The 23,857-nt window shown below is 51.4% G+C and overlaps 2 protein-coding genes across 7 annotated transcripts in view; one reads left to right on the top strand and one right to left on the bottom strand.

Moving 5' to 3' along the window:
- The first annotated feature begins 249 nt into the window (after positions 1-249).
- The window catches only part of CLEC2L (C-type lectin domain family 2 member L), a 37,302-nt gene continuing 13,694 nt past the window's right edge, over positions 250-23,857 (top strand). For 2 of the 6 annotated variants that reach the window (XR_005448447.1, XR_005448446.1), the window contains exons 1-6: positions 250-678; positions 5,805-5,879; positions 7,025-7,191; positions 7,827-7,927; positions 10,053-10,689; positions 23,057-23,294. Coding sequence is in view for 1 of the 6 variants with exons in the window: in XM_038741216.1 (XP_038597144.1) it covers positions 495-678; positions 5,805-5,879; positions 7,025-7,191; positions 7,827-7,927; positions 10,053-10,164 (639 nt within the window). In the remaining 5 variants the exon portion in view is untranslated. Of the gene's footprint in view, positions 679-5,804; positions 5,880-7,024; positions 7,192-7,826; positions 7,928-10,052; positions 11,251-23,056; positions 23,386-23,857 lie in introns of those variants that run through there. The other 4 variants (XR_005448449.1, XR_005448448.1, XR_005448445.1 and 1 more) reach the window with 3 other exon arrangements.
- Positions 18,357-23,857, bottom strand: part of LOC119944472 (NACHT, LRR and PYD domains-containing protein 3-like) — a 29,750-nt gene continuing 24,249 nt past the window's right edge. The window contains exons 9-10 of the mRNA XM_038765422.1: positions 22,986-23,269; positions 18,357-18,525 (exon numbers count right to left, since the gene is read on the bottom strand). Of these exons, the coding sequence (XP_038621350.1) occupies positions 18,357-18,525; positions 22,986-23,269 (453 nt within the window). The remainder of the gene's footprint in view (positions 18,526-22,985; positions 23,270-23,857) is intronic.

Genomic DNA, 23,857 nt, shown 5'->3' with positions numbered 1-23,857 from the left:
GCTTAGTCCAGTGCACTGCACACGGTAAGCGCTCAATAAATACGATTGATTGATTGATTGATTGACTCCTTCCAGAGGCCCGCCCCCTCCCAGCGTCGCCCCGCCCAGGGGAGAGCTGCGCAAACTTGCCCGCAGTGGGCGCGATAGCTGGACCCCCGACCTCCATCCATTCCGCCCTCCCTCCATTCCTCCATCCTTCCATCCCTCCATCCCTCCGTCCCTCCCTCCCTCCCTTCATCCCTCCGACCCCGCCGGGACCCCGGGAAGGACCGGCCGAGGCTGCACGGAGGGTCGGGCCTCCCCCGGCCTCCCCCGGCCTCCCCGGGCGTCCCCCGGCCTCCGAGCCCAGATGTGTCCCGCAGCGCTGCGGGATCGGGGCCCGGACGAATCGCCTCTCGCCCTGCGCCGGTAGCGGGGCAGGGGGGCGCGGTGTGGCCGCGGGACGCGGTGTATCCGAGGGGCTCAGTGCGGCCGTGGAGGGAGGGTCCCCGCGGATGGAGGCCAGCGGCTCGGGCCCCGGGCGGAGCCGCCCCCCGCAGCCGGGCGCGGGAGCCCTGTCTCCCGGGGAGGTGAGCATCCGTAGCCCGGCCGGCCGGGACCCTCCGGCCCAGGACCCGCTGCTCCGGAGGTCCGGCTCCGGCTACGAGGGCAGCACCAGCTGGAAGGCGGCGTTGGAGGGTAAGGGGGCACCCCACCCACCCTGCATCCCCCCCCCCCCCCCGCACGCTCCCCTGCCCCAATCCCTGATTCCTGCCCCCGCGCCCCGCATTTCTGGCCCGGATTCCTGGGTTCCGTCCGGCGGCGGCTGGGGTCACCTTGAGCCACTCCCCGATCCGGAGCGGGCGGCGCGGGGCTGGATGGGTGGGGGTCGGGGGTCGGCGCGGGCCGCCTCCTCCGACGGGGTCACTGCGGTGCCCAGGGAGCCGGGAGGCGGGGACGCATACAGCGCCGCAGCCCCTTCCCCTCTGCCCGGCCTCACCGCGCCCTGCCAAGGCCGGAGGGGCAGCGCGGGGCCCAAGCCGGGCTGACCACCGCTCCGCAGAACACTCTACCCCCGAGACTCCCCCCAGGACCCTCTGGGACCCCCCCCCCCCAACCCACCCTTCTCAGGACCCTAACGATACTAATGATAATTGGGAGGAGGAGGAGGAGTACGGGCACTGTACTAAGCGCTTGAGTGGTTACAAGCAAATCGGGTTGGACACAGTCCCTGTACCATGGACCAGTCCCTCTACCACAGTCCCCCATTTTGCAGATGAGGGAACTGAGGCACAGAGAAATGAAATAACTTGCCCAAGGCCACACGGCAGACAAGTGGCAGAGGTGAGATTAGAAACCGTGACCTTCTGACTCGGGCGGCCGTGCCATGCTGCTTCTCTATTTTCCCTATGTGAGCTTTCCTCCTCAGGACCCTCTGGACCCCTGCTCTCTCCCCATTCACCCCAGGACCCTCTGGGACCCCACTTCCTCCCCACCCTCCCCAGGACCGTCCCTGAGTGGGCTTCCTCCCCAGGAGTCTCTGGGTCCCTGCTCTCTCCCCAGGACCCTCTGGGCTCCCCACTCTCCCCAGGACAATCCCTTAGTGGGCTTCCCACCCGAAGACTATCCCTGAGTGGAATCACCTCCCCACGACCCTCTGGGACTCCACTCTCCCCGACATTCCCCAGGACCATCCCTGAATGGGCTCCCCTCCCCAGGACCTCCTGGGTCCCCACTTCCTCCACACCCTACCCAGGGCCATCCCTGAGTGGGCTTCACTCCCCAGGACCCTCTGGGCTCCTCCGTCTCCCCCTCCCTCCCTCCCCAGGACTATCCCTGAGTGGGCTTCCCTCCCCAGGACCCTCTGGGCCCCCACTTCCTCCAAACCCTCCCTAGGGCCATCCCTGAGTGGGTTTCACTCCTCAGGACCCTCTGGGCCCCTGATCTCTCTCCTCAGTAACGATTTTGACACCTGTCTACATGTTTTGTTTTGTTGTCTGTTTCCCCCTTCTAGACTGTAAGCCCGTTGTTGGGTAGGGACTGTCTCTATATGTTGCTGACTTGTACTTCCCAAGTGCTTAGTACAGTGCTCTGCACACAGTAAGCGCTCAATAAATACGACTGAATGAATGAATGAATCCCTGAGTGGGCTTCCCTCCCCAGGAGCGTCTGGGTTCCTCACCCCAGGACCAACCCCTGAGTGGAATCCCCTCTCCAGGACTCTCTGGTCCCCCATTCTCCCCCACTTTCCCCAGGACCATCCCTGAGTGGGTGTCCCTCTCCAGGAGCCTTTGAGCCCCAACTCTCTCCCCAGGACCATCATTGAGTCAACTCCCCTCCCCAGGACCCTCTAGATCCCTGCCTCATCTACCTCACAAAATCACTATTATCTGCATTATGCATGGCTTAGTGGAAAAAGAATGTGCCTAGGAGTCAGAGGACCTGGGTTCTTAAATGTGGCTCTGCCTATTGCTTGCTTTGTGATCTTGGGCAAGTCACTTAACTTCTCTGTGCCCCAGTTTCCTCAACTATAAAATGGGGATTAAATATCTGTGTTCCCTCCCACTTGGATTGTGAGCCCCATGCATATAACAAATATCTTATTGTTATTATTCTTTATATTACTACTAATAATAAAGTTTTTGTAGAAAAGTGATCCAGGCAGCAGAGTAAAGTATGGAACGGAGTGGGGAGAGACAGCAGGTAGGGATGTCAGCAAAGAGACTGATGCAACAATGAAAGCGGAATAGGATAAGTACTTAGATTCATGTGGTACCAGTTTGGATGGAGAGAAAAGGGTGAATTTTGCCCTTATTATGAAGGTTGACCCAGTAGGATTTGTTGACAGATTGAATATGTGGGCTTAATGACAGAGATGATTCAAGGATAACACCAAGGTGACACAGGGATGATGGTGGTGCTGTCTATAGTGATGGGAAAATCAGGAGGAGGACAGGATTTGAGTGGGAAGATGAGATGGACTGTTTTGCGTTAACTCTGAGATATCAGTGGGACATAACAAGTGGCAATGACCTGAAGGCAGGAGAAAATAGGAGACTGCAGAGAGGGAGAGAGATCAGGGCTGGAGATACAAACTTGGGAATCATCCACATAGAGATGGTAATTGAAGCCATGGGAGCGAATGAGTTCTCCAAGGGAGTGGGTGTACATGGAAAATAGAAGGGGACCCAGAACTGAAACCTGAAGGACATCCACAGTTAGAGGATGGGAGGCAGAGTACGAGCCTATAAAAGAGACTGAGAATGAACCATCAGAGAGATAGGAGAACCAGGACAGGATAGTGTCAGTAAAGCCAAGGTTGAATAATGTCTCCAGGAGAAGGGGGTGGTTGACAAGTGTAGAAGGTTGAGGAGGAGTAGGATGGAGTAGAGGCCGTTGGATTTGTCAAGGAGATCATTGGTGACCTCTGAGAGGTCAGTTTCTCGGGAGGATAGGGAGCTGAAGCCAGATTGGAGATCATGGTAAAGGAGAGAATTGGAGGAGAGGAACTGGAGAGAGCAGGTGTAAACAACTTACTCAAAGAGTTTAGAGAGAAATGGTACAGAGATGAGGAAATAACTGAAGGGAGCCATGGGGTCAAGGGAGGGTTTTTTTTTAGGATAGGAAAGACATGAGGATGTTTGAAAACGTTGGAGAAGAAGCCATTGGAGAGAGAACAGCTGAAGATGATATCAGGGAGGGAAGAAGGGAGGGGGCAAGTGTTTTGATGAGATGTGAAAGGATGGGGTCAGATGTGCAGTTGGAGTGGGTAGATTTTTAGAGAAGGTAGGCAGTCTCCTCTTCAGATACTGCTGGGAAAGATGGGAGGGTCAAAGAAGGACTGGAGGTGGGAGGAGCTTTTAGGGACACCTAAGAGCCTAACCATTTCAACTTTCTCAATAAAGTATGTGGCCAGGTCATTAGAGGCAAAAGACAGGGGGAGATGGGGGACAGGGGGTTTGAGGAGGGGAGTTAAATGTTTGAAACAACTGAGAAGCAGTGTTGCCTAATGGAAAGGGTATGGGCCTGGAAGTCAGAGGATCTGGGTTCTAATCCTGGCTCCGCTATTTATCTGCTGTGTGACCTTGGACAAGTCACTTAACTTCTCTATGACTCAGTTGCCTCATATGTAAAAATGGGGATTAATCAAGCAACGGTATTTACTGAGTGCTTACTGTGTGTAGAGCACTGCACTAGGTGCTTGGTAGAGTATAATGCAACAGAATTAGCAGACCCATTCCCTGCCCATAATGACCTTACAGTCTAGAGGGGGAGACAGACATTAATATGAATAAGTAAGTAATTTATAATGTATAATTTAAAAATATGTTCATAAGTGCTGTGGGGTTGTGGGTGAGGCAAATATCAAATGTCCAAAGGCCATAGATCCAAGTGCATAGACAATGCAGAAGGAAGAGCTACCTGAGAAAAAGAGGGCTTTAGACTGTGAACCCCATTTGGGACATGGATTGTGTCCAACCCATTAGCTTGTATCTACCTCGGGGCTTAGTACAGTGTCCAGCACATAGTATGCTCTTAACAAATATTATTTAAAAAAAAAACTGGTGAGGGCACTGGGCATGGGAGTCAGTAAGGATAGAGGAAGTAATGGAGGATGCTGGGCAGAGGAGTTGGTAGAGTTAAAACAGGCAAGGATTAAATTAAGTTGGATGAGACTGGCTTGTTATCTGAATTTCCCCTGCAGCGCTCTGCAGCTCATGCACAGGAGCGAAGGAAGGGGACTGTGGAGGTGATCGAGGTCTCTGGGTGAGCGGTATGGGATTGGCAAAGGGATAGGGGATTGAGTTGAGTTTAGTGGAGATGGTGGTAGTGAAGGTGCTAATTTACTTGTCAAGGGAAGGCAGTTTTGGGCATGGAGACTAAATGGGGCAGGATGACTTAGGAAAGTTGATGCAGGTCAAAGATTGAAGGCCTCTGGGGGAACAGTACAGTACTTACTACATATTTGTCCTGACTTTGACCTGGCCAGCCAGAAACCTGGCCAGCTAGAGACCAGCAGCCCCTTCATCCTCTATAAAATGACCATTCCTTGGGCTCAGGGACCCTGTCTCCCTGGGTTGGCTCCCTGTTCGTAGAGCCATCGATGTCTATTTTAACCACTGCCTCAACCCTCAGGGATGTCAATGAATGTCTTCTCTCCTCCAGCTTGAACAATCACTCTGGCTCCTGAATCTCCTGCCTAGGGAACCTGTCCTCTCTGGTTTCCCCTCATCGTTCTGAGAGCTGCCTCTACCAACCCCTACGCTCTGAGTCCTGCCCCTCCGTCCTCCATGCCCTGAGCACCATCCCTGCTGCTCCCCATGCTCCAAGCACCACCCCTACCATTCCCCATCTCTGAGCGCTACCCCCACCAGCCACCATGCCGCAAAGGCTGCCCCCTCCATCTCCCATGCTCTGAGCACTGCCCCCACCATCCATCATGCTCTGAATGCTGCCCAAGCCAGCCCTTGTGCTCCTACTGCCACTACTAGGATCAAGAGCTGAAGCCCTCCTCCTGCCGTCCAGTCCTCAGGGACCCTCCCCACGGTCTTGCCCCTGCCAGGGTAGGAACTGTCTCTATATGTTGCCAATTTGTACTTCCCAAGCGCTTAGTACAGTGCTCTGCACATAGTAAGTGCTCAATAAATATGATTGATGATGCCAGTCAGTCCTCAGGGACCCCTATGGTCAGGAACTGAACCCCTGCCTCTGTCATCCAGCCCTTAGGGACCCCTGGGGTCAGGGGCTGAAGTCCTGCCCCAGCTGTCCGGTTCTTGGGGACCCCCCGGGTCAGGAACTGATCCCCTTTCTTTCTTCCTTCCCAGACACGACAACCCGACTCCTGCTGGGAGCCATATCTGTTCTGCTCTTTGCTATTCTGGTGGTGATGAGCATCTTGGGTGAGTGAGGATGGGTGCTGCCATCCGAGGGCACAGTACCCTCCCTGCCCATGGGGCATCACCCTTAGGGACAATGACCTGGGGGTACTGTCTTGTGGGCTCTTCCCTTTGGGGGCATCACCCCAGGGGACCATGGCCTGGGGTACTATCATTCATTCATTCATTTAATCATATTTATTGAGCACTTACTGTGTGCAGAGCACTGTACTAAGCACTTGGGAAGTACAAGTTGACAACATATAGAGATGATCCCTACCCAACAGTGGGCTCACAGTCTAGAAGTGGGGGATCATCCTTGGGGTACATGGCTTTGGGGTACCACCTGGAGGAGCTGTCCTGGGGATACCATCTTGAGGGTATCCCACAGGAGGCCTTCCCAGACTGAGCCCCCTCTTTCCTCTCCCCCTCCTCCCCCTCCCCATCCCCCCGCCTTACCTCCTTCCCCTCCCCACACCACCTGTGTATATGTACATATGTATATATGTTTGTATGTATTTATTACTCTATTTATTTATTTATTTTATTTGTACATATTTATTCTATTTATTTTATTTTGTTAATATGTTTTGTCTTGTTGTCTGTCTCCCCCTTCTAGACTGTGAGCCCACTGTTGGGTAGGGACCGTCTCTATATGTTGCCAACTTGTACTTCCCAAGCGCTTAGTACAGTGCTCTGCACACAGTAAGCGCTCAATAAATACGATTGAATGAATGAATGAGTGAATGAGGGACATGGCCTAGGAGCCTCATCCTTGAGGATATGACCTGGGGGCACCACCTGGGGGATGTGTCCCTGGGGTACCACCCTGGGGGACGTGACCGGGGAACATCCCCCTGGGGGAACATAATCTGGGTGCAGAGCAGGACAAGATGGTGAGAGCTGGCCTGAGTCCTGACTCTTCCACTGCTTCTCTGGGGACCCTTCCTGGAAAAATCTGGTTCAGCCCTGACCCCGGCAGGAGGACAGGTCACCCTGACTGGCTTCTCTCTACATAGAAAGATGGGGGCTGGGGCAGCACTGGGCAGGGACAGGTGGGAAGGCTGGAGCAACCAGGGAGGCTGAGGTAACTCTGGGCCGGACCTTACTACCTGGCCTTCAGGATGCTGGGCCTCTGGCCAGACCCGACCCACATTCTCCCTTTACAGCATCCAAGGGCTGCATCAATTGCCAGGCCCCATGCCCTGAGGATTGGCTGCTCTATGGACGGAAATGCTACTTCTTCTCGGATGACTCAAGGGACTGGAACACAGGCCGCCAGTACTGCCACACACGCGAGGCTGCCCTGGCCGTGGTCGAGAGCCAGAAGGAGCTGGTAGGTGCTGGGATGGCAGAGGCCAGTGGGCCCAAGGAGGTCGGCAGTCATGGATGTGAGGGTATGGGAGGCATAGAGAGGTAGGGGGTCATGGGCAAGGGGAGTTGGTGGACCACCTGCCAGCACCCCCTGGCACCCCTGCCTAGCCCCACGCTCACCAACTCTCCCCCTCCACCCCCTCTCCATCCCCCCTGCCTTACCTTCTTCTCCTCTCCACAGCACCTGCATATATGTATATATGTTTGTATGTATTTATTACTCTATTTATTTTATTTGTACATATTTATTCTATTTATTTTATTTTGTTAATATGTTTTGTTCTCTGTCTCCCCCTTCTAGACTGTGAGCCCACTGTTGGGTAGGGGCCGTCTCTATATGTTGCCAACTTGTACTTCCCAAGTGCTTAGTAAAGTGCTCTGCACACAGTAAGCGCTCAATAAATACGATTGAATGAATGAATGAATGAATGAATGAATGAATGAATGAACTTCTTGTGCCCACCACCCCCAGAAGGGGCAGCATCCCCCTGCTCTGGCAGAAGGATGGAGGTGGATGGATGGCCTTTAACGGCAGTGGCCAGAGGGGCTGGGAGGGTGGGGGGTCTGATCTGGAAGTGGGCCTTTTTTCCCCGGCAGGACTTCCTGTTCAAGTTCACCAGGAGGGAGCCCTGGATCGGTCTGCGGCGAGTTGGGGATGAGTTTCACTGGGTGAACGGGGCCCCCTTCGACCCCGACGCGTAAGAGCATTTCTACTCTCCCCCTTCCTTCTCAACAGTCCCAGCTTCACTCCCCAGGTCCCTGGGTACAGTGCCAAGTGCTCGGGCAGTCTGGGGCCCCTGGCGGGCACTTGGCTGAGGCAGTCCGTCCTCCTCCCCCGACCCTTACCTTCTCCTCCTCCTTCTGCTGCTGCTGCATGGGGAAGGGAGGTGAAGGGAGGGCAGCTTGGATGGGGCCAGAGATCAGATGGCAGTGGTAGCAGCAGCTGCAGTGATAAGGGCTGAGCACCTCCTGCGGGTGAGGAACTGTGCTATAAACTGGGAAAATTTCCAGTCAAGCTCTGGGGGAGGGAGGCCCCAGATCACTGGAGAGGTTCAACTCTGAGGGAACCTAGAATGTGGGGCAGAACACTCAGCTCCAAGGGAGTCTGGGGAGGCCCTCAGTTAGGCCCAGAAGGGAGTGGGGCAGAACATGTTCAGCTCCTAGGGAGCCTGAGGAGACCCTGAGGGAGAAACAAAAGGATGCAGGGCAGAACACAGTTCCCCAAGGCAGTGCTGGGACCCGCTGCCCCAGGGCACCTGCTGGTCCCTGGGGAAGGGGCAAGGCTGATTTTCTGCTTCTGTGGGGGAGGAGCCACCACAGTACGATTCTTGGCTTTCTAACCAGCATCACCAGGAGGAGGGTTTGCTGACCCACCCCCACCCAACCCTGCCCTGCCACGTTCCCTGCCCACCCCGGCTCCCCCAGGCATTTAGCCTAACCCTCTCTGTGATCCAGAGCTGGCCACCACCCTCCCTGTCTCCCCACCCCCTGCTGCCCCAGTTTCCCACCCCCAACCCTCTTGGTCCCCCCACCCCCTGCTGCCCCAGTTTCCCACCCCCAACCCTCTTGGTCTCCCCACCCCCTGCTGACCCTGTTTCCTATATCCTCAATCCTCACAGTTTCCCCCATGGCTCCAGTTTCCCTCAGGAATAATAATAATAATTGTTGTATTTGTTTAGTGCTACTCTGTGCCAGGCACTGTACTAAGTGTTGAGGTAGATATAAGGTAATCAAGTTGGACAGAGTCCTTGTCCCACATGAGGCTCACAGTCTCAATCCCCATTTTACAGATGAGGGAACTGAGACACAGAGCAGTGAAATGACTTGCCCACGGTCACACAGCAGACAAGTGGCGGAGCCTGGGATTATATCCCGGGATCTTCTGACTTCCAGGCCCATGTTCTATCCACTATTCCACATTGGTCTCCCCACATTCCACTGTCCTGGTTTTCCCCCAGTAGCAAAGTTAGGGGTGCTGGGTGAGGAGGCAGTGGTGGTGGTGGAGAATAGATGGGAAGGAGTGGAGAAGAAGTGGAGTTTCTCCAAACCCTCCCTTGTCCTCATCCTTTTCCTTGTCCTTACCTTCCTCCTCCTGCTTCTCCTCCCTCACTACCTACACTGCCCACAAGCACTGGGTCAAGTGCTTGACCCAGTGCTTGGCCCAGAGTCAGTGCCCTGAACCCCACTACCTGTCAAGCCCTGGCTCCCTGTTATGTTGTGGGCCCTCCTATAACATGGCAGGGAAGCTGGGTGGAGAATAATAATAATGATGGCATTTATTAAGCACTTACTATGTGCAATGCACTGTTCTAAGTGCTGGGGAGGTTACAAGGTGATCAGGTTGTCCCACGGGAGGCTCATAGTCTTAATCCCCATTTTTACAGATGAGGTAACTGAGGCGCAGAGAAGTTAAGTGACTTGCCCCAAGTCACACAACCGACAGTTGGTGGATCGGGAGTTGAACCCATGACTTCTGACTCCAAAGCCCGTGCTCTTTCCACTGAGCCACACTGCTTCCCCTAGGGTTAGAGAAGACTGTGGAGAGGCTGGATGGAGGCTATAGGAAGGCTGCGTAGAAGCTGGGTGCAGGCTGCAGAGAGACTATGGGGTGGCTGAGTAAATCAATCAATCAATCGTATTTAATGAGCGCTTGCTGCGTGCAGAGCACTGTACTAAGCGCTTGGGAAGTACAAGTTGGCAACATGCCAAAGGCTGCGGCAGGTTGCAGAGAGGCTAGATGGAGACTTCAGGGAGGCTGGGTAGAGGCTTTGGAGAGGCTGAGGGGAGGCTGTGCGGTCCAGCAGGGCCTTTCTCTGCCCGCAGGTTCTCCATAGGTGGCCACGGCGAATGCGTCTTTGTGGAGCCGACCCGCCTGCTGGCATCCGGCTGCCTGCTGACGAGGCCTTGGGTGTGCAGCAAGGCCGCGTACACCTGAGGGACGGCGTGGGATTTATGGCTGCAGGGGTGGGGCTTAGCGAACGCCTGCAGGGACAGGGCTGACTGTCCAGACTTCAGGGACGAGGCTGACCATCTGGGCCTCAGGGATGGGGTTGACCAGCGGGTATCGAGACCCAGCAAAGCAGCCTGCGGCCAACCCCATCTAATCCCCAGCCTAAGCGTCGGGACCCAGGGTGCCTGGTTTCTTTCCCCGCCACCCCCAGCCAGCCCACTGCTCCTGCCTGGGCAAGTCACATTATCCCGCCACCCCTCCATCACCAGCCCCATCATTGGTTCCGTCACTGGCCTGAGCCCGAGCCTGGAACACACCTGGCCATGGGGTTGGACCTGAGCTAAGGAGTGGATGAGGCTCAGCTCCGGCCTTTCCCACTGGCGGCCCCCTTGGAGGCTCTACCTTGGCTGAAGTTTTTGTGTTTCTACCTCATCAAACCCACCCTCCTCGACTGCTGAACTTTCCTTCCGAGACTTCATCTTTCAATCAACCCATTCAGGCCCTGCCATGGTAGGTAGGACTGCCCCCTGGGTGGTCCTTGACAAGGAGGGGCTCAGTCCCTGCCGTCCACAAGGGCAGGGAGTTGCAGGCTTGGCCCCCTCCTTGCCCCTTAGGCCCAGCCGCCTCCCTGCCCGGTGGGCCTCAGCTTCCTCCCTATCCCATGGACCTCAGCCCCCTCCCTGCCCTGCTGGCCTGGTCTTGATTACCAGGTGATGCTCCATGGCTACTTGGGGGCAATTCTGACCTGCACATCAAGGAATGGGGCTGTAGGTCCATCTGTGAGGTGGACTTCCACTTCCCAGGAAAGAAACATTCGGACAAATCCATGCCCCAAAGCTTCTTAGACCCTCTCCCTTGCTGTAATGACTGTAAGCAGTGGGGGACTGTTCTCTCTGCCTTTGGCCTGTCCTACCCAGTGCCATGAATAGAGCGGACTATCCTCCTTGCTCCATCCATCCTCTTCCCCTTTCTACCTCTTGCTACCATTTATATACCAGTCTATCAATCATACTTATTGAGTGCTTACTGGATGCAGAGCACTGTACTAAGTGCTTGGGAGAGTATAATTTAACAGAGATAGTAAATGCATTCCCTGCCCACAAAAAGCTTATAGTATAGAGGGGGAGACACATTACTATAAATAAATTGTGGATTATGTACATAAATGCTGCGGGACTGAGGGAGGAGTGAATAAATGGTGTAAATCAAGTGCAAAGGCAATGCAGAAGGGAATGGAAGAAGAAGAAATGAAGGCTTAGTTGGGAAAGGCCTCTTGGAGAAGATAAGGCTTTGAAGGTGGAGAGAGTAATTGTCTAATGGCTATGAAGAGGGAAAATGTTCCAGGCCAGAGGTAGGATGTGAATGAGCAGTCAGCAGTCAGTGGCAAGATAGACAAGACAAGTAGAGTGAGTAAGTTGAGATTAAGAGAGAAGTGTGCAGGGTGGGTTGTAGTAGAAAGTCAAAGAGGCAGGGTTGGAGGGGCAAGGTGATTGGGAACTTGAAAGCTGATGATATGGAGTTTCTCTTTGATGCAGAGGTGGATGGGCAACCACTGGAGGTTCTTGAAGAATGGGGAAATATAGACTTAATGGTTTCCTATCATTCAGCAAGGAGGCTGATAGGATAGGATAAGTGCTTAGATTACCATGGTAGCAGTTTGGATGAGAGGAAAAGGTGGATTTTAGAGATGTGAAGGTTGAACCTACAGGACTTGGTGACAGACTGAATATCTGGGTTGAATGAGAGCAATAGGTTGAGAATAACACCAAGGTAATGAGCTTGTGAGACAGGGAGGATGGTGGTGCTTTCTATAGTGATGGGAAAGTCAGGGGGAGGTCAGGGTTTGTGTGGGAAGATAAGGAGTTTTGGACATGTTAAATTTGAGGTATTGGTGGGACATCCAAATAGAGATGTCCCGAAGGCAGGAGGAAATGTGAGCCTGCAGAGGAGAGAGATCAGGGCTGGAGATGTAGACTGTTGAATCATCCACATAGAAATGGCAGCTGAAGCCTTGGAAGCAAATGAGTTCTCCAAGGGAGTGGGTGTAGTTGAGCAGAAGGGGATCCAGAACTGTACCTTGAGGCACCTCCACATGGGAGGCAGACATTTAATTTTGTCTGTCTCCCCTGTTCTAGACTGTGTGCCTGTTGTTGGGTAGGGATTGTCTCTGTTGCCGAATTGTACTTTCCAAGCGCTTAGTACAGTGCTCTGCATAAAGTAGGCACTGAATAAATACGATTAAATAAATGAATGAATGAGTGAATGAATGATGTGGAGCCTGTTAAAGAGACTGGGAATGAGCAGTCAGAGAGATAGGAAGAGAATCAGCAGAGGACAGTGTCAGTGAAACTGAGGTTGGATAATGTTTCCAGGAGAAGGGGATGGTCAGCAGTGTCGAAGGCAGCTGAGAGGTTTAGGAGGATTAGGATGGATTAGAGGTCATTTGATTTGGCAAGAAGGAGATCATTGGTGACCATTACCCATTGTTGGGTAGGGACCGTCTCTATATGATGCCGACGTGTACTTCCCAAGTGCTTAGTACAGTGCTCTGCACACAGTAAGTGCTCGATAAATACAATTGAATGAATGAATGAGAGAGCAGTATCTGTGGAGTGCTTGCCCTCCTCATGTCCCCACCCACCCTGCTTGCACTGACCCTCCTGATTAACTTATTATGTTTGTGTTTCACCCCAAGTTCTAATAAAGTTTCCCAAGGAATTGCCACCAATAATGACTGCTGCTGCTGTGATTGCTGTGAACCGGCCCCTCTCCCATTTCTGGAAGCAAGTGTCCAGCTTGGGCTGGGTTGAGAGTTCAGACCCTGGAACCAGACTCAGAACACCATAGCCCAGCGGCTGGGAGGCCCTTATGGCCAGTTGGTGGACCCAAGGCTGGCTGTGAGGGGGTCCCCTGGATAGTAGTCCCATGGTTAGTGGTTCCATGGTGAGAGTCCTCATGGCCGGTGTTCGGCAACCCCTGTGGCTGGCAGTCCCATGGTTGGTGGCCCCATGATTAGTAGCCCCAGGAATGGTGACCTGGAGAGATCAAGAAACCTACATTTCTTTGTTGTGCTGAGACCTGGAAACTAGGCGCTGGACCTGCTTAGGCCACAGAATCCTCTTGTGAGTCTGAGGCCCCCTCTCAGGCTGGGGGCAGCTGTGGATGTGGCACTGGAATTGGTTGGAGGATATAGAGAGTCAGTGTTGCCTAGAGGATAGAGCCTGGGCCTGGGAGTCTGAGGACCTGGGTTCCAATCCTGGCTCCACCACATGCCTGCTGTGTAACCTTGGGCAAATCACTTAACTCCTCTGTGACCTCAGTGATGGCATCTGTAAAATAGAGATTAAGACTGTGAGCCCCATATGGAACATGGACTGTGTCCAACCTGATTAGCTTGTATCTACCTCAGTGCCTTGTACAGTGCCTGGCACATAGAAAGTGCTCAACAAATACCATTAGAAAAAAGTTCATATGTGCTTTCACAGGCTAATGGGGTAGGCAGACAGCTGCAATTATATACAAATCATGGGAGCAGGAGAAATAACAAGGAAAATGTAGGTCGTAGAACAAGTGTCGGTGAAATCTGAAAAGAAGCAATAAATATGTGAATATACAAGTGAATATACTGAGGATAGATTTTATACTGTTGAGTTATAAATAACATTAATGATATTTATTGAGTGCTTACTGCATGCAGAGCACTGTAGTAAACACCTGGGAGAGTACAATACAATAGAGGTGGTAAACATATTCCCTGCCCACAATGAAGCCACAGTCTAGAGGAAGAGACAGGCATCAATTTATAATTCAATCATTTATGATATAAGTAATAGATACATAAGTGATGTGGGGTTGAGGGTGGGGTGAACATCAAATGTTCAAAGGTCACAGATCTAAGTGAGAAGACAAAACAGAGGGGAAAAGGAACTGGGGGAAAAGGGGGGAGGCAGGAGGGAGGGAAAAGATGATTTAGTTCTCCCCATAAATGCTACCTTGAAGCACAGCCTGCAGCCTGGACTCCAGAGAGGTCCACCCGGATCAGAAGACACTGCTTTGCCCTCATAAGCTGGGGAAGGAAGAGAACCCCTAGTCCTGAAGGGAGAGAGGTGAGGGTGGGGGGATCATCCCTTCTCCTGCCCTTCTTCCCCTTCCCTTGACCCCCAAATCCCCATGCTGTGAGGGAGCTGATGGGAGAGGGGCAGGGCAGCACAGGCTGTTCCTAGAGGAAGTGACTGTGCAGGGCTGAAATGCAAATAGCCCCATTATTGATGACCAGTGGCCCCACCAGAGCAGGCCACCAGGGATTGTTAATGGGAGCACAGGGCACAAGAATGAAAATGGGCAGTGCCCACCGGACTGGGCTAGTAAGGGTGGGGGTGATAATCGATGGTATTTATCGAGCGCTTACTGGGCACACAGCACACAGAGCAACTCGCTTGGGAGCGTATAATTGAGTTAGTAATAATAATAATTATGGAATTTGTTAAGCACTATGTGCCAGGTGCTCTACTAAGTGTTGGGGTGAATACCCCTGTCCCACATAGTGCTCCCAGTCTTCAGCAGCCTGGCCTAGTAGAAAAAGCACAGGCTTTGGAGTCAGAGGTCACGGGTTCAAATCCCAGCTCTGCCACTTGTCAGCTGTGTGACTTTGGGCAAGTCACTTCACTTCTCTGGGCCTCAGTTCCCTCATCTGTAAAAATGGGGATTAAGACTGTGAGCCCCCCGTGGGATAACGTGATCACCTTGTAAACTCCCCAGTGCTTAGAACAGTGCTTTGAACATAGTAAGCGCTTAATAAATGCCATTATTATTATTATTATTATTATTATTATTATTATTATTATTATTATCAGGATCACGACTTTCCACAGGTCCCCTTTATTTACAGTGACTCACTGGCCTCATGTGCCAGTGGACACCACCCCAGCACAACTTTCCAGCCAAAGAAATCCAAATACTTCCCAAGCTCCTCCGCTTAGTTCCAGTCCATAAAAGAGTCCTGCTTGCCGAGCACCTTCCTTGTTTCTTTTGCTGATAGTATGCAATCCATTTAACCTTTATGACCTTGCTGAAACCCATCCTTCCTCTCCATCCAAACTGCTGCCATGTTAATTCAAGCACTTATCCTATCCTACCTCGATTACCATATCAGCCTTCTTGCTGACCTGCCAGACTCCTGTCTCTCCCCACTCCAATCCATACTTCACTCTGCAGCCCAGATCATTTTTCTTCAAAAATGTCCAGACCATGTTTCCCCACTCTTCAGGAACCTCCAGTGGTTTCCCATTCACCTCCACAACCAACAGAAATGCCTTACCATTGGCTTTAAAGAACTTAACTACCTTTCTCCCTCATACCTCACCTCCCTACTCTCTCACTACAACCCAGCTCATACACTTTACTCCTCTAATGCTAACCTTCTTTCTTAGTATCCCACTGAAAGTTACTCTCCACTTTAAAAGCCTTATTGGAAGCACATTTCCAAGAGGCCTTCCGTGGCTAAATCCTTATTTCCTTTTCTCCCACTCTCTTCTATGTCACCTCTATTTGCTCCCTTTATTCACTCACCTCAGCTCCATAGCACTTCTGTACATACCCGTAATTTATTTATTTTTATTAGTGTCTGCCTCCCCCCTAGACTGTTAGGTAATGGACAGGGAACATGTCTGTTTGTTATATTGTACTCTCCCAAAGAGTACAGTGCTGTGCACGCAGTAAGCACTCAATAAATTCAATTGATTGATTGATCTCTTCTCAAAGAAAATTCCTCCAGGAATGTCAAAGGAAATTCCTCTCCTGATGATGTCTATAGGACTGATTCCTCTGTCTTTTGTTGACGGTGTGCGGGAACATTTTCCTGAAGAGGTCTTTATTCTGATGAGAGTATGTGTGAACCTCCTCCTTGGGCAGTTGCAGAGATTGACCAGATTGTCCATCCTGGAGTGATGCGGGCTCAGGTGTCTTGCTGTAATTATTCTGCAGCTGGTACATCATGGGCCCAGTGGCCTTCTGGACTACTGGTAACAGCAGGGAAGGGATCAACTGCGAGAGACACAAGATCAAGGTACAGTGAGTATGTTGTTGTTAGAGAAACAAAGTATGCAGGCTGGATTGCAATGGGATAGGAGTGAGGGCAGGTAGGAGTGGCAGGAGCCAATTGAAGGCCTTAAAGTTGATGGTCAGGAGTTTCTGCTTGATGTGGAGATGGATGGGCGGTCATCAATCAATCGACTATGGAGATTATTATGGAATGGGGAGATGTGTACTGAACAAAATTTTAGAAAGATGATCTGGGTAGCAGAGTGAAGTATGGGTTAGAGGTCAGCGAGGAGGCTAATGTCGTGCTTGAGGCAGGATATTACAAATGTTTGGACCAGCAAGGTAGAAGTTTAGATGGAAAAGAAGAGGTGGATTTTGTAGATGCTGTGAAGGAAGAACTGGATGGATTTCATGACACACTGAACATGCAGCATAAAGAAGTGAGATGAATCAAGAATAATGGTAAGGTTCGGGCTGGTGAAATGGGTGGATAGTGGGGTTCTCTACAGGAATGAAAGGTTGTGGGGGGAGGAGTAAATCTGGATGTCCCACTAACATCTCAAATTGAAAATGCCTAAAACCAAGTTTTTTATCTTTCCTCCTCCTAACTTTCCCATCTCTGCATCTTCTCTGTCCCAGAAGCCTGCACCCTTGGAGTCATCCCTGGCACCCATCCACATCACAGCCTGAACCCTGAAGTAGCATTGCCTAGTGGAAAGAGCCTGGGTCTGGAAGTCAGAGGATCTGAGTTCTAATCCTGGCTCTTCCACTTGTCTGCTGTGTGACCTTAGGCAAGTCACTTAACTTCTCTGCACTTCAGTTACCTCAACTGTAAAATAGGGATTAAAACTGTGAGTCCCATGTGGGACATGGACTATGTCCAACCTGATTAGCTTATATCTACCCCAGTGCTTAGAACAGTGCCTGGCACATAGTAAGTGCTTAACAAATACCATAAATAAAAAAGACCCTGGATTCAGCCTGGGGAAACACAAAGGAGCATCTGGGGATATGGTCACACCTGGTTCTTGGCTTCCCTGCCCCCAACTTGCGGTGATGATGATGAGTGTGGTATTTGTTAAGCACTTATTAGTGTCAGGCACTGTACTAAGCTCTGGGGTGGATATAAACAAATAAGGTTGGACACGATCTCTGTTCCACTTGGGGCTCACAGTCTCAAATCCTCATTTTACAGATGAGACAACTGAGGCACAGAGAAGTGAAATGACTTGCCCAAAGTCACATGGCAGACAAGTGGTGGAGCTGGGATTAGAACCTAGGTTCTCTGACTCCCATGCTCTATCCACTATGCCATGCTGCTTCTGCTTGAGATCTCCTTCTACTCCCAGAGACACCCAGGGGACACAGAGGGGAAGAGGGGGACGCAGGTCTTCAAGCTTGCATGTGGCGGTTCCTGTGCCCACTGGACAGGGCTGTCTTTTCAACTTTACCCTTGGCCAGACAGTAAGGTAGCCTATCAGGTCCTCTCTAATAATAATAAATAATAGTGGAATGTAAGCCATTACTGTGTGCCAAGCACCATAGTAAGTACTGGGATAGATAAAAGATTATAGGTCAAACATAGTCCTTGTCCAACCTGGGACTCATAATCTGAGAGGGAGGGAGAAGAGACATTTTATCCATTTTCCAGAAGAGGTAAATGAGACAAAGAGAAGTGAAGTGACTTCTCCACAGTCTCGCAGCAGACAAGTGCCAGGGCCAGGATTGCAAGCCTTCTGACTCACAGTGCTCTTTCCATTAGGCCAAGCTGTTTCTCTTTCCATCCTAGTCTGTTTCCTGCTCCCGGGCCAGGCTGTCTCCACCCCTGGGCAGGTTCCCTTTGGGAAACCAGAACTCAGGGCAGGTTGAGCCCTAGACCCTGCTGCTGCTGCTGCTGCCCCTCATTGCCTTATTTATTCAATTCAGTCAATCCTATTTATTAAGAGCTTACTGTGTGCAGAGCACTGTATTAAGTGCTGGGGAGAGTACAATATAACAATAAACAGTCTCATTCCCTGTCCATAATGAGCATACAGACCCCATTCCTCCAACCCTCTGCCCCCCCGCCCCCCCCCCCCCCACATCGACACACTCTGGGGATCTCTCTCCTGGCTAGATGAGGGGGTGGGGCTCTTACCTCAGATCGTCAGGGTGCAGGAAAGGTTCCTCAGGTTGCCATGGAGCAGCTGTACCCCCGATTCAGTCAGGAAGTTACACTGCAGGTCCAGGTGTATCAGCGTCCGGTTCCTGCCCAGAGCGGAGGAGAGCCTCTCACAGCATGCATCTGTGAGCTTACAGTTGCCCAAACTGTAGGAGGCCAGAGAGGCAAGATTCTTATCAGTATTGCTATACTACTGCTACTGTAATGTACTATACTGTACTGTACTGTACTGTACTGTTCTACTGTACTGTACTACAGCAGTACTACTGCTATTTCATGCATTTCCTGCTGCTTCCTGGGAAAAACCCCCGGTGCCCAGCGTCATGGACCCCAGACCCCATCAGCCTCATTTCCCAATCAATCAACCAATTGCATGCACTGAGCCCTTTCTGTGTGGTCAACACTGTTCTAAGTGCTTGGGATAGTACAATATAACAAAGTTGGATGACATGTCCCCTTGCCACAGAGAACTTGCAGTCCAGAGGAGAAACCAGACATTAAATTATGGGTATGTTCATAACTGCTGTGGGGCTGGGCATGGGGTGAATAAAGAGAACAAATCCAAGTGCAAGGGCGATACAGAAGGGAGATGGAGTTGGGCAAATTAGGGCTTAGTGATGACCTCGTGGAGGAGATATCATTTTCACAAGGTTGTGAAGGTAGGGAGAGTGGTGAACTGTTGGATAAGAAGAGGGAGGGAGTTCCAGGCCAGACACTGGCCATGGGCAAGAGCTCTGCAATGAGACAGACAAGATTGAGGTACAGAGAGTATGTTTGTGTTGAAGGAGCAAAGTGAATGAGCTCGTAGTAGGAGATTAGTGAGGTAAGTACTGTGAGCCCACTGTTGGGTAGGGACTGTCTCTATATGTTGCCAACTTGTACTTCCCAAGCGCTTAGTACAGTGCTCTGCACACAGTAAGTGCTCAATAAATACGATTGATGATGATGACTGATGATAGGACAGAGCAAGGTGATCAAACGCTTCAAAGCCAATGGTAAGGAATTTCTGTTTGATGTGGAGGCGGGTAGGCAACCCCAGTGGAGGTTCTTGAGTAGTGGGGAAGCATGAACCTAACCTTTCTGTAGGAAAATGATCCAGGCAGCAGAGAGGGGAGTGCAAGAGGCAAGGTCAGCAAGGAAGCTGATGCAATAGTCAAGGTGGAATAGAATAAATCCTTGGTTTAACATGGTAGCAGTTTGGATGGACAGGAAAGGATGGGTTTTAGTGATGTTGTGAAGGTAGATCCAGCAGGATTTGGTAACTGATTGACTATGTGGGTTGAAAGGGAGAGATAAGTCAAAGATACCAACGTTATCGGTTACTGAGACAGGAGGATGTTGGTTCTGTCTTCAGTGATGGGAAAGTCAGGAGAATGACAGGGTTCAGGTGGGAAGAAGAGTTCTGTTTGGGACATGTTAAATTGCAGGTGTTAGTGAAGTACAGATGTCCTGAAGGCAGGGGGAAATATGATGATGATAATGATGGTATTTGTTAAGTGCTTACTATGTGCAAAGCACTGTTCTAAGCACTGGGGTATACAAGGTGATCAGATTGTCCCCAGGGGGGCTCACAGTCTTAATCCCCATTTTACAGATGAGGTAACTGAGGCACAGAGAAGTTAAGTGACTTGCCCAAAGTCACACAGCTGACAATTGGTGGAGCCGGGATTTGAACCCATGACCTCCGACTCCAAAGCCCGGGCTCTTTCCATTGAGCCACACTGCTTCTCTAAACTGCATGAAACTGCAGAGGAGAGTTCAGGGCTGGAGATGTATATTTGGGAATCATTCACATAGAGATGGCAGTAGAAAACTTGGAAGCCAGCGAATTCTCCGAGGGAGTGGGTGTAGCTGGAGAATAGAAAGGGACCCAGAACTGAGTACTAAGGGACTTCCACAGGGAGGAAGAGGAGAAGCCCGTGAAAGAGACTGAGAATGAGCAGCCAGAGAGATAGAAGGAGAACAAGGAGAGGACATTGTCAGTGAAACCAGGGTTGGAAAATGTTACCAAGAAAAGTGGGTGGTCCAATCAATCAGTCAATCAATTGTATTTATTGAGTGCTTACTCTGTGTACTAAGTGCTTGGGAGAGCACGGTATAATAATATGACAGACACACTGCCTGTCCACAAGGGGCTTACAGTCTAGAAGAGGAGACAGACATCAATATAAATAAATTACAGATATGTACGTAATTTCTTAGGGGCTGGGGGGTGGAGGTGAATAAAGGGAGCAAATTAGAGTGATGCAAAAGGGAATGGGAGAAAAGGAAATGAGGGCCTATTCAGGGAAGGCATTTTGAAGGAGATGTGCCTTCAGTAAGCCTTTGAGGGTGGGCTGAGTTGCATATCTATTGCATATGAAGAGGGAGGGTGTTTCAGGACAGAGGCAGGTTGTGGGCAAGAGGTTGGCAGTGAGATAGACAAGATCATGGTTAAGTGAGTGGGTCGGGTTGAGGAAAGGGCAGGAGGAAAGAGGAATGGAAAGAGTCCTCTCCATTTCCTATCCAGCTCAGCAGTCTGAGGTTCTCCCCTTCCCTCCTCTGCGGTGGTCCCAGCATCAGGGACAGGTTGTTCCTCAGCTCAGTTGCACGTCCCTCCCAAGTCACCCAGCTTCCCTGAGCAGAATGTGGAAATGGCAGGCATTCAAGAAACTGGGATTGGCGTTACAGGCTATCCCTGGAACTCTGTCTGGACAGATGCAGAGGTGAAAGTAAGCTGCATCAAGCTTTAGCAGGTAGGAAAGCTGCTGTGAGCCTCTCTCAGCCTTTCTCTGGAGTCTTGCTCTGGGTTTCACTCTGGGGGCTTGCCCTGGGTCTTATTCTGAGGCCTCACTCTCGAGTCTCTCTCTGGGCTTTACTCTGGGCCTTGTTCCGTGACCTCACTCTCTGCCTCAGTTTTGGACCTTGCTCTGGAACTTGTTCTGTGGCCTTGCTCTGGGCCTCGCTCTGGGATCTCACTCTGGGGTCTCAATCTGAGTCTCATTTTGAGACCTCACTTTGGGCCTTGCTCTAATTTCTCTCTGGACCTCATTTTAGGACAGTGCTCTGGGCCTCACTCTGGGATCTCACTCTGGGCCTCAGTTGGGCCTCAATTTGGGGCCTTGCTCTGGGCTGCACTCTGGGATCTCACTTTGGGCCTTACTACAGGGTTCATTTTGGGGCCACGCTCTAGGCCTCACTATGAGCCTCTTTCTCCTGGCCCCAATCTGGGCCTCATTATGCACCTCTCTTGGGGCCTCCCTCTGTCCCAGTTCCCCTGTCTGAGTTTCAGAGCTTCACCAGACCTCATACCTACTCCCAGATTCTCCCCTCTCCAGTCCATACTGCACCCAGTCCTGAGACTCCCCCTTCTCCATCCAAAATGCACCTGGCCCACAGACTCTCCTTTCTCTGTATATACTGAACCTGGCCCCTGGACTCACCTCTCTCAGTCCATACTGCACCTGGCCCCCAGACTCTCATTCATTCATTCATTCATTCATTCATTCATTCAATCAATCATATTTATTGATCATTTACTGTGTGTAGAGCACTGTTCTAAGCACTTGGGAGAGTACAAAACAACAATAAACAGACACATTCCCTGCCCACATAGAGTTTACAGTCTAGAGAGGGGGAGACAGAAATTAATATAAATAAGAAAATTACAGATATGTACATAGGTGCTTTGGGACTGGGAGGGGGGACAAAAAGAGCAAGTCAGGGCAGTGGAGAAGAGGAAAAGGGGGCTTAGTCAAGGAAGTTCTTTTGGAGGAGTTATGCCTTCAATAAGGCTTTGAAGTAGGGGAGACATTGTTGGATTTGAGGAGGCAGGGTGTTCCAGGTCAGAGGCAGGACATGGGTGAGGGGTCATCGCATCGAGGTAGACGAGATCAAGGCATAATGAGAAGGTTAGCATTAGAGGAGTGAAGTGTGTGGCCTGGGTTGTAGTAGGAGAGTGGTAAGGTAGGAGAGGCAAGGTAATTGAGTGCTTTAAAGCCAATAACGAGGGGTTTTTGTTTGATGTGGAAGTGAATGGGAAATCACTGGAGTTTCTTGAGGAGTGGGGAAACATGTCCTGAACATTTTTGTAGACAAATGATCAGGGCAGCAGAGTGAAGTATTGACTGGAATGTGGAGAGACAGAGGCTGGGAGGTCAGCAAAGAAGCTGATATGGTAATCAGGCATCTCTCCCCTCTCTATCCATACTGAGCCCAGCTTTTAGCCTCTCCCCTCCAAGGCCCATACTTCACACTCTGATGCTCAGCTGGGACACTAAGTCCTGGCGGAGGGCAGGTGACTGACTGACAGTCCCAGGCACAGAACTTGTCATCATAACTCCATCCAGCTGATTGTGGGCAGGGAACTTGTCTACCAGCTCTGTTGTAATCTCCCAAACGCTTAGTACAGGGCTCTGCACACATTAAGCGCTCAATAAATTACATTGATGATGATGATGATGATTGATGCTGGTGAGTGAGCGTGGGAGAGCTTAGATTCACCTAGCAATCCGGGAGCACAGGTCCCAGCCACTAGGGGGCAGCAGAGTTTCCCCACAAAGGCACCTGAGCGAGAGCTGTGGACTCCACCACCAGTCGGACAAGAAAGATCATTCGGAGGTCTTACCCCAGTTCCTGGAGGCGGCATTGAGGGGCCCTCAAGCTTCCAGAGAGCATGTCCACCCCGCTGTCTTTCAGGTCATTTCCCCACAGTTTGAGTTGTACCAGGTTCTGGTTGCAGCGCAGAACAGATGCGAGATTCGGACAACAGGCGTCAGTGAGACCGCAGTCCTGCATCCTGACAGAGAGACCCCGGCGAGGCCGTGACCATACTCGTCTCCTTGGTTCATGCCTGGTCCTCCTCTCCTGGGCAGAGGCGGTGACCTGGAGCTGTAGCCACGTGGCCCAGCCCTTCCCGATAGGGGTCCAGGGGCTGGTGAGTGACCCTGAGCTTCTTCCTCCCCTCTCTCCCCTCCACAGTCCTTTGCAAGGAAAGTCCAGTTCCCTGGGCTGGTCTCTAGCAGAAGTGCTAAAGGTTTGCATGTGGGGGGAGGGAGGGGGTGCGTGGCGGGGGTGGTGGTGGTGAGTGGTGGTCATGTTTGCTGGACTGGACAGACAGCAAAACCAGGAAACATCCATTAGCCATAATGTCCAGCACCTGGACTGTTATTTTGGACAAGAATGTATTGTTTTGCTTTAGTTATTATGCTGCATCTTTCACAATGGATCTAGAGCTAATTTTAGATTGGGTGCCCCCAGTGGGCCAGAACTTTGTCTGAATAAATGGTCCCTGCCTTTCCTCAGAGCTGAGTACAGAGTTGGAGGGCTCAGGATACTAACAAGAACAAAAAGGGCCCCTTTCCCTGGCTCCATGGGCCCTCCCTTAGCTTCAGCCTCCCTCCCCGCTACCACCACTTCCAGCCTGCCGGTCAACATAGTTGCCCATGACCTCTCTCCTTTCCTGTCTGGCTCTATGCCCTGGGGGCCCCATTCCTCCAC

The sequence above is a fragment of the Tachyglossus aculeatus genome, chromosome 2 (assembly GCF_015852505.1).
Source record: "Tachyglossus aculeatus isolate mTacAcu1 chromosome 2, mTacAcu1.pri, whole genome shotgun sequence".
In the NCBI taxonomy this organism is placed as follows: Eukaryota; Metazoa; Chordata; class Mammalia; order Monotremata; family Tachyglossidae; genus Tachyglossus; species Tachyglossus aculeatus.
The sequence above is the reverse complement of the archived record's forward strand: the minus strand, read 5'-3'. Positions and strand labels throughout refer to the sequence as shown.